Source organism: Brachycentrus maculatus, unplaced genomic scaffold, assembly GCF_059751285.1.
Source record: "Brachycentrus maculatus isolate JH-2025_06_01 unplaced genomic scaffold, ASM5975128v1 h1tg000102l, whole genome shotgun sequence".
In the NCBI taxonomy this organism is placed as follows: Eukaryota; Metazoa; Arthropoda; class Insecta; order Trichoptera; family Brachycentridae; genus Brachycentrus; species Brachycentrus maculatus.
In genome coordinates, this window is record NW_028280856.1 from 1,279,044 (window position 1) to 1,296,646 (window position 17,603).

At 31.4% G+C, this 17,603-nt stretch overlaps 1 protein-coding gene across 18 annotated transcripts in view; it reads right to left on the minus strand.

Annotated features, from left to right (window-relative positions):
* Nucleotides 1-863: 863 nt before the first annotated feature.
* Nucleotides 864-17,603, minus strand: part of Eip93F (Ecdysone-induced protein 93F) — a 127,462-nt gene continuing 110,722 nt past the window's right edge. For 10 of the 18 annotated variants that reach the window (XM_088258729.1, XM_088258730.1, XM_088258741.1 and 7 more), the window contains 2 exons: nt 4,815-5,044; nt 864-3,163 (listed from right to left, as the gene is read on the minus strand). In XM_088258729.1, the coding sequence (XP_088114855.1) occupies nt 1,221-3,163; nt 4,815-5,044 (2,173 nt within the window). In that variant the 3' untranslated portion in view covers nt 864-1,220. The remainder of the gene's footprint in view (nt 3,164-4,814; nt 5,045-17,603) is intronic. The other 8 variants (XM_088258731.1, XM_088258743.1, XM_088258744.1 and 5 more) reach the window with 2 other exon arrangements.

Sequence of the window (17,603 nt, forward strand, 5' to 3'; positions counted from 1 at the left end):
TATCGACGTGCGATATCAAGAAAAGTTTTCATTATAATTTCTTCCACGCTACTCCTGAAATCTGAAATATTGACGCTACATCGTAATTACCAGTACTTAATCAATCTTATATCTCTCCGTTATAAAACAAAAACAATCTCCCTCATAAGGTATATAGATATATATACTAACATTATATATATGTATATAATTAATGGTGTAAATATAACAAATATGTTACCGTTTAATCGATCTAATTGCACTTCTTTGTTTTAATTAAAAACAAGTTAAAGATTCTGTTTTTACTTTTTACAAAACGCCCCACTGCCCTCATTTACAGTTAATAAGTTTCTTTGATTCCTTTTGCTAAATATAAGTAAACTACCAGCTAGTTTCTCTGACACTAAGATATTTTTAGAGAAAATATACATTCAAAATTTTGGTAAATCACAGATAGACATAATTTTTCTTTAATCAGACCACTGCCCGATGATCGTAATTTTTAAAATATTTTTTTTTCATAATATTTTAGAGTATTAGTTCGCCTTCGAAAGCGGTCGTAACTGTTTATGTAGTTTTACAAAAAATCTGTAAATACAATACGAGATACAAACTTTACCGAATATTCGATCAAATATGAATATTTTTAAAGAATATCTAATTTAATGTAATGTTCGGTGAGGTATACAATACTTTCAAGACACATAGATAAATTTGGATTAATTTTACACGAACATCAACGTATTAATATTGGTTATGTTATATAATATAATACTATAAATATAATACAATTATTTCAGCCGAATACACCAAACGTACATTAATATTAGAGATTATGTATAATTTTGAACGCCAAACACTTACAAATGCATATAATTTAACACTTTTTTTCAAAATGTAATTTGGATAAATGTATAATTTCAAGAGAGATAGAACATCAAAAATATCGCGTGTACACGAAAGAGTGACTTTCCTTCGAGCCGATGGGGAATCAACACCAGCACAGGCGAACTATATGAACACAACGAAGGGTGACAATTCAGTAATCTGCGAGTCAATCGATCACTTCGAGTCCTTCGTTAGCTTCCTCCACCGCAGAGTGCGCTCGGTCACGTCAGACCAGTACACCGAGTCAAAAATATATTTATATTTTACGATTACTTTACAAGTCACTACTACTACGGTGAACCGCGCAGGCGCTCTTGCGGAAAGTCAGGGATGAATCTGCAATCGCCGCTATTCTACGATGGATGAGGTTGAGTCGGAGGGGTCGGTGCGGTGGCTTCTCTGGCGCGAAGTCTCCTCGCTGCTTCCCGCATCTCTTCGGCCAGTAGCAAATCGTCAGGTCTCAGGCGTCTCCTACCTGCTTCTCCAGAGTCAGTTTCCCCTTCACCGCTCCCACTCCTTTGTCCAGGCCTTTCAAGGGTTGATCGGATGATTCCCTCCAAAAACGATCCGTTAGCTCCACCAGCTCCTTCGTAGAGCTCTGCCATTTCTCTCGCTGATTCCGAGAGAGGATCCTTTCTGGTCGGCCCGGGCAGCCTCGCCGACTCTTCTTGCAATCTTTGCATCATTTGAGAGGCAAAAAATGATTCCGGGTTGGGAGGAAATGAAGCGGAGGTTCCAGGATTCCTGGGTGAAAATTCTACTGGAAGGCCGGGAAAGGGTGGCGCATGCGGCCAGAAAGGAAACGGCGAGGGATTGTAGCCGAGACCTAAACTGCTACCATCGAATATGGGTGGCATCTTCATCCCGTTTGGAGAACTAGCGGGAAAATTGGGTTTAGTGGGGGGTTTCTGCATAATTTTTGGTTTTTCAGATCTTAAAACACTAGCACCTGGAATGTCTGTGGGTTTACTGGTGCTAAGTGCTTGTAATTTATCATCCGGATTTGGGTTCTTGGGCTCTCGTTTTCTCGGCCTCATCAAATGTCTTTCCTTAACTTTGTACTCGAGTGTGGAGTGTGGAACTCCGTAATAACTTCCCGCCCTATGAACTGACATTTCCCCTCTTTGAACAGCTTTCACGGCCTCAACAAGGCTATCTCTATCATAGTTTCTGTACTTTCCTCTTTTTGGTCGTGTACCTTTTCCACCTATAGCGTTATTTTGTTGATTCTGTGACCCAGAGTTATTTGATCCAAAACTTCTGGTCAAGTCGTGAGTAGTCAGATTTTTGATGACTGAAATTCCTTGGCCTACGGGTGGGGTCATTCCTCCACGTTTAAAAGCGTTTAAGCTTTCCATGGCGTCCATTGCCGAAGAGTTAACTTTTAAATGGCTCAAGTCACTGTTGTGATTTGACGGAGGGCCGTGCTGTTGAAATTTTTGACTTATACTCTTTGCAATCACGTCTTTCAAAGAAAACATCCCTTTCATGTGACCCATTGACGGAGAAAGGCGGTCCGATGGACGGGAGACAGGAGAAACATCTTGATGAGGGCTGCGGTTGAAGTACGTAGCATGTGGAGGTGTAGCTGGACCGGAGAAGGCGTCACCGCCGTTCTTACCAGAACTCGCTCCCTGCACTAGGGGTTTGAAGGACGGAATTTTGAGAATAACATTAGAAGGTGAATCTCTAGATTCTCCTCCCGTATGCTCTACCTCCATCGCCTCATCATCGGGTGATTCCGTTTTGCGCACAGGTGTCGTTCTGTCATTTTTAGTAATAACAGAGCTTGCCGAAGAACTTTGTCGAGATAAAATTCGTTTGTTCATTGCTAAATCATCTTCAGAGAGTTCATTTTGTTTCCCGTTATTGAGGTTTTCTCTTTTCATAAGTTGTTCTTTTAAGATGTTGTGTCTCTCTTCTGCCAGAAGTCTAACTATTTCTGGCATCATAGGGACACTGTTGTTTTCTTCTGGTTTAGCCATCGGCGCTCCTAGACCGCTGGCCATCATGAGTGATTGTAAATAAGCATTAACATTTTGTTCTGGCGTTGGCCATGGCTCCGGTACCGCTTCTCTTTTCGGGCTCTCCAAATCGTAAAACTTTTGCCCTTTTTGTAATAACGAACGAAGATTCTCAGATTGACCATAGCTGGAATTCTCCATTTGGGAGTACCGTAAGATGTCTTCCATCGAGAGTAATGGCCTGGATGGTTCTCTTTCTTCTTCTTTATCTTCTTCCATTACAGAATCCTTATCATCATCAACATCATCGGTTACATCATTGGAGTCATCTGCTGAAACAAAAATAAAACAAAATATTAGATTTAAAATAAGAAACATACTACTTATAAAAAATATACAAAAAGAAATCATGCTAGATATAAATATTTATAAACATTAATGCGTATCAAAATTGAGCACTGTAGTCAATGTATGTAAATAATAATAATTTTCAAATCATCTTTATTTTTTTGAAATTGCAATTCGTATTTTTTTCTTCATCTTTAGATCAACAGAAGTAGGTACTGATAATCACGATGGATAGCAATGAAGCCATGCAACATTCAATACTAACTTTCGATGCTTTCAAATTTTCAAGTTCTCGGTTGTAACACGAGCATAAAAGTTCATAACCACCACAACCACCTAGATCGCTTTCCAGAAAACTTGGGTGATTTTAGTGAAGAACAGGAGTTAAAGATTGCATCAGGACTAAATAATAAACTATAGAAGATCGATATCAAGGATTATGGAATATCCGGATAAAATTGCTTTTTCAGATCATGCAGCCAAAAATTAACTAGGAACAGTTAAACAATCGCGGGCACCAAAATGTGTGTTGGCCTGTGTTATACCATAAATTCAGGAAATAATATATTTATAATATTAAGCAAAAAGCGTTTAGACCAGAGGTCAGGAACCTGCAGCCTCATGGCTCTTTAACAGCCTTTTAACTTTGTCAATAAAAAAAACTAAATACGGTATGAAGCATAAGAAGTTCGTAAAAAATTAAGTTCTGTGTGTTTTTGACCTCAAAACTTGAGAAGTAATCAATGGATTGAGTTATTTTTCTTTACAAACGCAGTCTTATGTTGAATTAGATAAACAAATCGCTCACTCTTTTTAAGAATGTCAAAAATCAAAAATCGTCAATTTTCAGTTGTGCATGTTTTCGGAATACCCAGAAAATTGACTTTATCCCAGCAAAAGAGGCATATTTTAAACTTAATATTTACCCGCTACACGGCAGAAAGTGTTGTTTTTGCATTTTGAGGAAAAAGTATTGTTTAATTATTTTTTTAATAAACTTAATATTTTTCCGATGGAGAAAAAACATTCAGGTTTTACTTAAAAAGATCTGTTGCACAGTAAAAAGTTCAATAAGTGGCTTTATATTTATTTTCAATACTTTTACTATATTTTTAAACTTTAAAAACGTTAAATTGTTTGGTAATATATCCAAAATAAAACAAGGTTTGTTGGATTGAATTCTACATTTATTTATGTACATGTTAATACGTGACGCGTTTCGTCTTCTTAGGACATTATCAAACACTTAGTGTTTCTTCTTCTAAGGACATTATCAAACGCAAACGTTTGGTAATGTCCTAAGAAGACGAAACGCATCACGTATTAACATATACATAAATAAATGTAGAATTCAATCAAACAAACCGTGTTTTATTTGGGATATATTATATTACCCAACAATTCAAAATGGAATTCTACCTACTGTCTGCAGTAACAATAAATAATTCAAAAACGTTCTATTGAAAAATCAAGTTTTTTGATTTATGACATTCTTGAAAGGAGTGAGCGAAATGTGGCCTTTCGAAATGAAAAGGTTCTCCACCCTGGTCTAGATCATAAAAACGTGCTCAGTTCTTTAGCGCAGACCATCAGTACTTCTTTCTAGGTCATCAGTGCTCTCATTTGCCGTGTTACCTCTATCGGCAGCACCTGAGAGTTGCTGGCCCGGCAGGCGCGCCTCACGCTCGCGCTCCACGGCCAGCTTGTACACCTTGTTCCTGAGCGTGGAGCGGGGGATGTTGTAGATGACGGCCGCCCTCCTGGTGCCCAGCCGGCCGGACTGGATGTCGCGCAGCGCCATCTGCAGCTCGGCCTCGGAGTAGGCCCGTCGGCCGCCGGTCGGCGCGATGCGCGGTTTCGCCCGGCTGGAAAAAAAAGATTTTTAATTTTTTTATTTATTTATTTCTAAACACATTACATACATAAGTCATATATACATATAATATTCCCGATGAGTAATTTCTATTTCTCATTTTGGGATATGGGATTACGGTTAACAAGACTGGAACACAAATAATAAAGTAACAAAAAAGGTTTTTTTTTTAAATAACCAAAACTAATACTAAAATACGACAAAATATAAAAACAATAAACAGGTATAATAAATAGGCATAAGAAGCATATTTAAAATAAACAAATCGTAGTCATACAGGAGAAAGTGACCAAGTGCATTTTTTACAAAAACGTGATTTGATTTCTTACTAGCTTAATATTGCCCTGAAAAAAAACCCAAAACGATTGTAAATTGTAAGTATAATATATTGACTTGTTAAAAATGACTAACAGCATCGATGTTTATTTTCTCGCCGAGCAAAAGTGACTTAAATGGCACTCCTGAACATTTTACGTTTTGTTAGTTGGTCACTTTCTCCTGTACGACTACAAAATGAGAAAATATAACAAATGAGAAAAAAACACAAGGCAAAAACAAAATAAGAAAATATGACTAATCACTAGATATATGTCTTTCCATAAAGTACCTTCTCAGATCATTTATTTTGGATCCTCGAATGGGTTTTATTTTATATATCGCTCACTCCTTTCAAGAACGTCATAAATCAAAATACTTAATTTTTCAGGAGAACGTTTTTAAAGTTAAAAAATATAATACAATGTATTAAAAATAAATATCAAGCCACTTACTGAACTTTTTACTGTGCAACAGATCTTTTTAGGTAAAACCTGAAGGTTTTTTCTACATTTGAAAAATATTTAGTATATTTAAAAAAAAATATTAAACAATACCTTTTCTTCAAAATGCAAAAACAATACTTTCTGCCCTGAAGCGGGTAAATATTAAGTTAAAAATATGCCGCTTTTGCTGGGATATAGTACGTTTTCTGGGCATTCCGAAAACATGCACAACTGAAAATTGACGATTTTTGATTTATGACGTTCTTGAAAGGAGTGAGCGATATGTAAGGCAGCTGGTTACTTTGGGTATTGGCAATTTACTTATGAATTAATTTATGTCACATTATTTTTGACATCTAAGCGAAGATAAAGAAGTATATGGATTTTTTTAATATGTAAGTTGTACTTAGTAAATACCACTATTTCTTAAAATCTACTGCGACACGTGTTTCGATGCATTCCGCATCATTTTCAAACACCGTATGATGATGCGGAATACATCGAAACACGTGTCACAGTAGATTTTAAGATAAAGTGGTATTTACCAAGTAAAACTTTTATTAAAAATGGATAGATTTTGCCACAAAGTGACTGCCGAATCAATTAATGAAATTATAAGTTATTATTACCAATGCTTGAAGGGGGAAATTCATTCAATTAGATAACAGAATCCCCAATATTTTATGTTTCTTGCTTAACCTTATTCGCACCCAATGATCCATAGGACACTGAGTCCTATTGACATGGTATTTTCTTCATTGCTAATTATAAGAAGGCAAGGTGATCGGTCGATGCATTCCGCATGAAAACACGTGTCACAGTAGATTTTAATAAGTAGTGGTATTTACTAAGTGATTTTTTCACTGTAATATTTATTCAATATTACCATGGACTGGTACCTGAAGCGGAGGGCTGATCACCTTTCCTTCATGTGTTAAAACGATCAAGATAACACTGCGTTTATATGACACAGTGTCCTATGCACCATTTGGGAGCAGATAAGGGATTTATTATTATTATTTACTAAGTAAAACATGGTCTTGAAGCGGGGGGCTGATCACCTTTCCTTCATGTGTAAACGATTAAGATAACACTGCGTTTATATAAAGCAGTGCCCTATGCACCATTGGGGTGCGGATAAGGGTTTTATATTATATTTTATAAGTAAAACATAAATTAAAAATAACTTTTAATATTATACGAATTAAACTCGAGCTTATTTTGAAAAACACCTCCGTTTTCATAAAAATTTCCGCGTATTTCAAATCTGTGTGTGAACTTTTATCAAATAAAGCACCTCGCAAAGTTTTAATTAAAAATTTGAGACAAATTCCCGAGTTAGGTACAGTGTGTGGTATTCCAAACAACGCGATATGATTTCGTTGCCCCGTTTCAACTCAGGTTAGTGTCCTTTTGTGTACTTAGGCATCGTTTTTTCAGCATTACGTTTTATTTTTACAAGTCTGCCAGTGGCGCAACTTTGTTGAAAACTGAGAAAACCCCCTTAATTAAAAATTAATATTTAGTTGCATTTTCTGCGTAGTCCGACTCCGTAGTGCAATGGTCAGCACGGTCGGCTACCATTCTGGAGGTCCCGGGTTCGATTCCCAGGGGGGGGGTCAAATAAACATAAGTGATTTTTTCACTTTAATATTTACTCAATATTACCCTGGACTAGTACCTAAAGCGGAGGGCTGATCACCTTTCCTTCGTGTGTTAACGATCAAGATAACACTATGTTTATATAATGCAGTGCCCTATGCACCATTGGGGTGCGGATAAGGGTTTGAATTGAATTGAATTTCTGCGTAGTATAATTATTAAACTAATAGTAAATAAGACAATGCTGCGTTAGCAAGAATATTTGAAATAAAGAGATATCGTCAGAATATAGCATTTTACTAAATATATTATTCACTAAATATGTACATCATGAACAAAGTATGATAAAATCGTTATTATTTTAACCCTTATACGTATCCAATAGCGCATAGGGTATTACATTGCATAGATGCAGTCTTTACTTGATCGTTAGTTACATGAAGGCAAGGTCATACCTGCATTTCAACATATGATAATGCAAGATGGACAAGTCTAAAAACTTTTATTTAAACATATTTTATTTATATAATATTCGTAATATGTTATTTTTTGGGTACATTTGATATTTTCCTATTACAATGTCAAATTTTAAAATGTTTTTCTTTTTAATTCCTGAAAAAAGACTTGAATATGAAAAAATTTCAGAAAAATATGAAAGTAGTAAATACGTTTCGATTTAACGAATGAAAATGGGGCAAAATAGCGAACATTTTTGTCGATTGGTCGTTAGCCCATAGCCAAGCAAAATATAAGCTGAAAGCTATTTATTTAAATATAAATTTTCAACTGAGGGCACCATAGTCAACCGAAATTTCTTATTTATAAAAATAAGAACTAACATAAAGGAATTTTATTAATTTAATATCGGAACAAGAGTTTTTTATAATAATTTAAATCATTATCCTGACATTTCTACTTTACAATCTTAAAATTAATAACACTGATCTTTCCAATAAAGAGACTAAGCTTTTGTGCTGGAGAGGAACTTACAATTATTATTAATTGTTCGTATTTGTGAGTGATATAATTTATTACAAAAAATATTATATTCAAACAATGGATAAAAATATTGAATCATAGATAAAAAAATAAAAGATTTTAAAATATATTTCATTCCGGAAAACTAGTATTTTACCGCATTATCCTTTGTTATAAGCACACATGCACATTGTACGTATTTATGCCACGCCGCAAATGCCTTCCCTCCCAGACATTGTGTAAACTCAGACAGAATGTTATCGCCCCTCTTACTTTGGCATTTTTCGATCATTTTTGTTCGTGTAGTACTATTACGGCGATGACAAAAGCGTTTCGGATGCTAAACGCATTTTTGCCGTGTGCAAATATTTTTAAAATACTCAACATAGATATTTACAGTTTCTCTTTGAGTTGATGATCCTTTGTCACAAAGGTATTTTTGTTTCTCAAAGTTCAAAGTTTTCTGGATACATATTTTCTTGAACATCTCAAAATTTCAGATACCACGTTGCAAACAAGATCTACCTAAACTCTTTCATAGGACTTCGAAATATATTTGTGTATATATATATATATATGTGTGTATATATATATATATATATATATATATATATATATATATATATATATATATATATATATATATAAATATATACATATATATATATATATATATATATATATATATATATATATATATAAATATATATATATAATATATATATATATATATATATATATATATATATATATATATATATATATATATATATATATATATATATATATATATATATATATATATATATATATATATATATATATATATATATATATATATATATATATATATATATATATATATATATATATATATATATATATATTATATATATATATTTATATATATATATATATATATATAAATATATATATATATATATATATATATATATATATATATATATATATATTTATATATATATATATTTCTTTCACCTACTCAAGGCAACTAGAAACTGCTGAAATGCGAATGCTTAGATGGTCTTAGTGTCCCTTAGAGAAAAAATAAAGATTTCATTAATTGATTCGGCAGTCACTTTGTGGTAAAATATATCCATTTTTAATTGATGTTTTACTTGGTATATACCACTATTAGTAATACCATAAAAGTAGTATTTACTGAGTAAAATATTAATTAAAAAAAATAAAGAGTTCACGCATTCACGGAGACCTGGGTGTAACAGATGTCTTGAGTAAGGGAGAAAAAAAGGTTTTGAGGTATTGTGGGCGCATAGGATGCAGAGAACATGATCATACTGTGTAACCAGGCAATCTCCAAGGATCTTCTTCGAAAGCCAATATTTTAAATATTAAAATATAATATTAAAAAAAAATTAGCTTAATATTTCCTACAAACATAAATCACAACATTTGTGATAAAAAATACATTGAGATTTGAAAAATCAAATACATAAAATAATAATATTCAGGGCTCAATTCTTATCACAAAAAAACAATTGAACTTATTTCCTGGTAGTTAAAAGTGCCAATTAAAAAAATAAAGATAAAAAAAACAGAAAAACAAAGAATTTAGTGCAATTATTTCCGTCAATCAAACTGTTATCTCGTGAAACATTATTTTGTTGCGGTTGGCTAATAAAAAATAACAAGTGAATTTATTATAAAATGATCGATAAATATAAATATTATATTAATTATGCGCTAAGATCTTTTTTCGTATCCAACGAAGCCATTGCCCCCGCAATATTTTCTGTGCTCAGTATTGGTGGCGCCATAAATCTGGTCATTGAACGATAAGCGATTTTGACACTTATGAACCAATTATGCAAACACGAAAAGTGCAAATTGAGATTACTCTTAGAATTCAATTTGAGGTTTTATTACTTTACTCAATTTTAAATGGGAAGGTTTTCAACGCTTATTGATTTATTTATTAAACTCCTTGTACATAAAACGTTTACATTGGTGGGCAAAAAATCAAGTGTGCGAACATGGTTTTCCATTTTTGATGTGTTCATTGGACGATATAAGTGCATTGACTTTACGCATTTCGTCTGTAAAAGATAAGAATATTTAGATTGCGGTTTAATATTTCATGAATTGCATTGATATCTGACCAAATATTTATCCAAAAACACAAACTAAAAATAAAGTTTGAATTACATGTATACGTAAAGGTATTATATGAGCAGCGAGAAGATTATAAAAAGGTTATTTTTACCCATTAGAAATTTTTATTAATTTCTACAGCATTTAAAAACATTTAAATGTTGCTATTTTTCTGTAAATAACAAAAAAATGCTCATTTAATTGGCTGGCGTTATGTAGAAAGGAGCGCTAGTCCACTAGGAAAATAATTATATTTACATTTTTTGGGATTTTTTTATATTCGAAACAAACCTCATCAAATTCACGTTTTTTAATATTATCTCATACTATGGTACCTAGTCTTATTCTCTAGCTTTGTTAATAATAGTTTTTTTTTTTAATTTTGCATAAACGTTGTGGAATAACATGATGATTTAAATATGAAATCTTATGTAATTAACACGTTTAGTTCCGAGACCTACAGATGTTCTCAACAGTTTATATTTTCACCTGTTTATGAGAACATCTGTAGTCCTCGAAACTAGTCATGTTTACAAAAATTTCTCACAAATGTGATCTTTTACAACTGTGTAGTTTTAAAAAACCATACTTTTATTTTCATTACCTAATTTAAAAAAAAATCCTGTAATTTTAAATCACTTTAATTAGATTCGGTAGTCACTTTGTAGTAATATCTATTAATTCTTTTATTTCAATTTACATGGAAAATACCAATTTTTTCTTAAAATCTGTTGTTTTAAAATTTGCTTAATGCATCGAAACACGTATCACAATAGATTTATAGAAATAGTGGTATTTACGGAGTATTTAAAAAAAACCACTTATTTCCTATACACGTGAATACGTATTACATCGTATGACGGGTGAATGAATGCAGTATTGAATCTGAGCGAATTGTGCATGCACATCAATGTTTTTTATTATTAATATGATATAAAAATGCGCCAACCATTTGGATCCTGAGTGCATCGACCCGCTTATCTGCGTCTGAGGATTCATTTTAATGTTTATTTTTCTGGGGCGAATTGCACTGACGCATACATACACCAAGCAGTTTATTTTTTATTTACCTACAGAGAAAAAACATCATACTTTACTGGTTTTTAAAATAAATTATTCATTAACAGCAAATGCGTACTATGTTTCGTCTATGAATACTAAGACTTCGCTTTATACACCCACATAAATGAGGTGAAGGGACTTATGTTCATACTGTCGTGGGTTTAAACGGGATTTTTATATTTAAAATGTAACAAAAAATATTAAATATAATCTGAAACATTTTTTTTTATTTGAATTATTTTAACCTTTTTATTTAAGTTTTACTTGGTAAATACCACAATTTCTTAAAATCTATTGTGAAACGTTGTGGGATAGATTTTTATTTTCTATGTTTGAATTACCCAACGTCCAAGTGACTCTGAAATCTAGCTACGGCTTATGCAACACCTTTTATCATGTCCCTACTCAGGCTTCAACTTTATAAGTTTCATAGCCTATGCCTACTCGTGAGTGGATTTACTCTTTATGCTTAAGGTTACCATAATTTCATTTATCCCACAAAGTGACTGCTGAATTGATTAATGAAATTATTTTTAACGTATTTGGAGGTTACATTTTACATAAATCTAATAACAATCATTGATTTATGATAATATATTTTATCGATACTATTTTACTAGGTTTACATTTTATAATTGTATGTTTGCCTTGTAAACTGAATAGGTAGGTAGAATTGTATAGGTATAGCTATATAAGGAACCTCAGTCCATATAATCTTCACATTAGTTTGAAAATGCCATAACAAGGCGAAAGAATTGTCACGAAATTTATATTTATGTTTTTTGAAATACGATTATTATAATTAAAAAAAGAAATATTTATATTTTTATTATTTACAAAAATATTTCAATTTCATACTATTTCTGTGAGAATAAGCGGCTCATTATTAGAAATAGATATCAAATTGTAGTACAGTGGATTCGAATCGAGAAACTCTGACATAATAGTCCGCGACACTAACCACGGGACCGCAACCCGATAATACAATTTGTTAGACTCTTAAAATCAATGTTTGATTTGAAAATTAAGTAATTAATGTATAAAATGAATTTAACGTTGTAAATGGATCTCTAGTTATGGTTGCTGTGTTATCGGCCATTTTGAGCGAATTTTATTAGTTGGTTGTCTCCTTTACGAGGAAGACAGCTCATTTTCAACAATAGATCGTAAAAATGTCGTCAAAACACGAAAATACGAAGAAATTTCGCGTATGTGTGTGCGCCATATGAAAATGTCAGACTCGTAAGCATTTTTGAAGGTTTAATGACTTTTGTCTGGAATGTACATAAGTACGGAAGCTTTATTTGACTTGAAACTTGCTTGCCGTTGGTATGTTCTCAAGAAATATGTCTACCTTAAGTATTCTTAAGTGCACTTTATATTTCTCATATATTACCGGTATTATTAAGAGTAATATTAAGTGATTTATTGGCTGTTTTTAGAGTTAATTTTGATTCACTGTAAATGCTGAAATTCATAAATTAACGGTTTTAACAACAAAACACATTTTTAAATACAATTTTTCATTCGGCAGTTCAATTTATAATTGTTTTTTTTTGTTAAACACAACTACTACTATCACTACTACCATCACGCCGTTTCCCCGCAGGGGTAGGCAGAGAGGATGGAACGCCACACTCTTCTGTCCTGACATACTCGTACACTCTTCGATTCCTTTATATCTATACATGTTAAACACTGTGATAAAAATATTAATTAAAATTAAAAGAAATATTGGATAGTTTATACAGTGCCATATTTTTGTTAAATACCATTTCAAAGGTGCTGATATTTAATTTTTTTAAGGCGAAAGTTAGATTAGAGGAATCTTATGAATCGGAGTTACATATTATATATTTAAAAATCTATTTTTCTTAACAGCATCAATTACAAGAATAAATAATGAGTTATCTTTAAGTTAACGGATTGGCTGTAAATATTCGTATTTAAATATCAAAAGCATTAAGTAATTTATATTTTGCTTTTATTCACACTTTAAGACAAATAATTTAACTTAGAAATAATAAACTAAAATTAATTTATGTATATATTTTTTGACATCTCATCAAAGATGAAGAAGATGAGTTGATAAGATGTCAAAAAATAATATGAAAATAACTCCTGTAATTGGAGATAATCCAGATTTTGTGAACAAGTATTTGGAAAATGTTGTAAAATTATTTAACTTACAAAATGTTCACAAACCGGTTATAATCTGACATTATGTTTAAATACACTAGTTAATAAAATTAAAAATATTTAAATAGTTATGAACACATTGTCCCTATACTGTAGACGTTAAAATACTGACGATAAATGTGAATTTAACAAAAAAAAATGTTTAGGAGTTTTGATGATTTTACTGTTTTTTTTTTCTACTTGAGAATTAGAAAGGTTAACACTTTTTTCATGAGTATTTTGACACTCTGGGAATTTGGTTTAGATATTTTGATATATCATGTTTCATTTCAACCTTTTCGAGAACGAATACTTAATAATAAGCAAAAAGTAATATTAGTGTCTACAAAAATCAACTTCAGAGGGGAAAATATAAATCTTTAATATGTACGTTTAGTAACCAAAGTTATATTTAAAAAAAAATAAGGACGAATAATAATTTGGGCAGGATATATTAAAGACAGGATCCCATAAGATAGACCCCAAAATCTTCACGAAAATACAATACAAATCATAGTTTATATCAAGTTTATTGGAAAACTGAGGGTGGCCGTAACAAATTGATGAAAAAAGCGAATACACAAAAGAAAAATAAAATATGTAACGAAACAATTCTGTATGAAAAGGTTAAAAATTTGTGCGTTTTAGTAGAAATTTTGCATAGACACTAAATTTGAATAGTATAAACAAATCAGGCCAAACATAATTTGATACTACTCATGAGTGCGTGAAAATATTGTAACGGGTTTAAAAACCACACTTTTTATATAATTTTTAAAACTAATATTTGTTATCTACTAAAAAATACTTGCATAAGACACTTTTTTCTTGTCGAAAAAGACACACTCAATTTACCGAGAGGGAAATAATGGTTTCTTGAAATATCTCAAAAAGGAATTTTTAATTTTCCCCAAGAAAAATAAACTACAAAACTCAGTCAATATAATTTAACCTTTTGTAAAAATTGTATTGGAAAAGTTGTTGTTTTACAATAAATGTTTTATAAAAAAAGAAGATGATTAGCATTAAAAACAAAATTTGTAGGAAAAAGATGCTTCTTTTTTAAAATAGATTTTTAATATTAACTCCATAATAAGGCGGGTAATAGTAACTATCAGTGAGGGTAGCTGTACATTTAACATAGGTACATTTTGTCCGCCTCCGTATTGTAATTGTCAGCACGCTCGGCTACCGTTCTAGAGATCCCGGGTTCGATTCTCAGGGGGGGGGGGTCAAATAAATATAAGTGATTTTTTCACTCCAATATTTATTCTACATTACCCTGAACTTGTACCTGAAGCGGAGGGTTGATCACCTTTCCTTCATGTGTGAATGATCAAGATAACACTGCGTTTATATTATATGATGCAGTACCCTATGCACCATTGGGGTGCGGATAAGGGTTTGAATTGAATTGAAAACATTTAAAAAAATATATTGTATTGCTGTATATCGTGAATTACGTAAATGTTATTCCTTACATTAAAAAGCTGTGTCAATAAGAAATTTGGACGATTTGTTATTGTAATTTGGGGACAAAATAAACATTTTGCTGTTCAAACGTTCAATATTTGTATACTTATGTAACCATAAAACCTTGCACTTGTCACCAAGATAAAAATATATAATTGTTGACCTTTTTATCGAAATCACATGTTCGATCTTTACATTTGCATAGTCAAATAAACACCTACATATGGCTCTTTTAAATTTATAAGTAATAATGATCGAATACTAGTTTTTATTTGGTTGATTGTTGATGGTTCATTTTAGTATAGTTATATGGATAATTCGGGGGCACAATGCCCTTTTTAAAAATGAGTTTAGAACGTTCTGTTTATTTTAAGTGGTATATCTTATGAAAATACGAAGAATTGAGGTATAAATCAGTGAACCCAATAAACATCTATCTTATTAAATGTTTGAAGTACTTGCCCACTAATCTCAAAATATATTATTTATTGATTTGACAATAATTTTGTGGAAAAATGAACTTGAGTTTATTAATGACTACTAGTTTCGGAAGCTAAACTTACATCGTCAGGTCTGAATAATAACTAAAATACAAAAATAACTGTTCTATATTATAAATAAGGATAGGGGTAAGTTAGGGGGAAGGGGTTAGTCAAGGGGGCGGAGTTTGAAAATAAAGGAAAAATGGAAAACAAAGGTGAAGAGTTTTGAAACAATATATTATTTAATAAATCATTATAATTATTAAGGTTTCTTCGCATTTATAAATTTTCTAAATAATTCATAATTTGGCCTAAGTGGTACGTGGTACGAAGTGTAATAATTTTAATTTATGAGAGAGGAATATGTGATTCGCAAATTCCAAAAAAAATATTACTAACAAGTGTTTCGTTAATCATTTTAACATGTCTTACCACAAAGTAAATGCCGAAACAATAAATAAAATAACTTTCTGGAATATCGTAATGAATAAAATATGAACATAAACATAACTTGTAAATGATAACTTTTGAGTTAATTAATATAATTACGACTAGTTTTGAGAACTACCGATGGTCTCATCAACTGGTGAAAAATGCAAAATATTTGTACTTTTATCTGTTTATGAGAACATCTGTAGTTCTCGATACTAGTCATGTTAACATTAATAATCTCAAAAAGTGGTCTCATACAAATTTATTTTTAGTTTTATTTTTATATCTAATATCAATATATACTTAGCGGTGTAAAACCCTAACTGTCCATCTCCTCCTCCCCTGACCCTTCCTCTCTTCCTTAAACTTGCTACCTGATTCTACCTATTTATCATTAGAATCCTAGAATACTTTTTTGTTACTTTTTTTTTTCATTTTCTTTTTTTTGTTTTTTAGTTTTTTGATAAAATCTATTACATCAGACAATAATATGTATTAACTTTTAAAAACGTCTGAGACTTTACTATCTGTCATTAGAATCCTAACTGTCGATCAAACCTCCTCCCTCTACCTCCTTCCCCAAACTCCCTTCTTCCTTTGCCCTCCTTATTATCGTCTTTTGGTAATTTATGTTTTTTTTAAATGTCAATTTGCAATTTATGTTTTTTTAAATGTTCAAGTACTATCCACCCTCTGATTGCAAATGGCTATATATGGTATCAAACCGTTTCTTCCAACCGACCAAACAGTCCGTTTTTGGTCGGTTGGAAGATATTGCTTTTTAGCAATAAGCCCGCCAATGTACTTTTTATTTTCTGTACATGAAGTTTAAATAAATAAATAAAAGGCATCGCATCGATTCATCTCTTTCTATTTATTATTGCTGAGAGGTGCTTTTTTGTGTTATGTGAGAGTAATTCTCAAATACATAGGTGAGGTACAATTTTACGAAAATTGTTGTAAATAAATTATCTAAATTTATCATTATTATTATGATGCTAATTAAAATGCTTGCTTCAGACTGTCATAAGTCTAACAACTATACTCTTAAATAATCTTTTATTCTATTTTAAAACTTGTAACATACATAAATGTTACATATATAATATTCCCGATGAGTAATTTCCATTACTCATTTAAAAATTTAGGTTAATAAGACTGAAAAACAAATAAAAAAGTTAAAAAAAGATAAGAAAGTAAAGAAAACAAATACGAAAGTGAAAAATTAAGACCTAACACTGGAAAAAATATAAAACATAATACCGGTGTAGTAAAAGTATTAAAAAAAATAAGGTAAGAAGCTTAAGCAGTAATGTCCATTACTCATTTTTTGTTTTGGGACATGAGATTAAGGTTAAAAAGACTGAAAAACATATAAAAAAATGTCAATTAAGAAAACACATGGCAAAATGTAAAATATAAAGCAATAAAAGGTACAGCAAATAGGCTT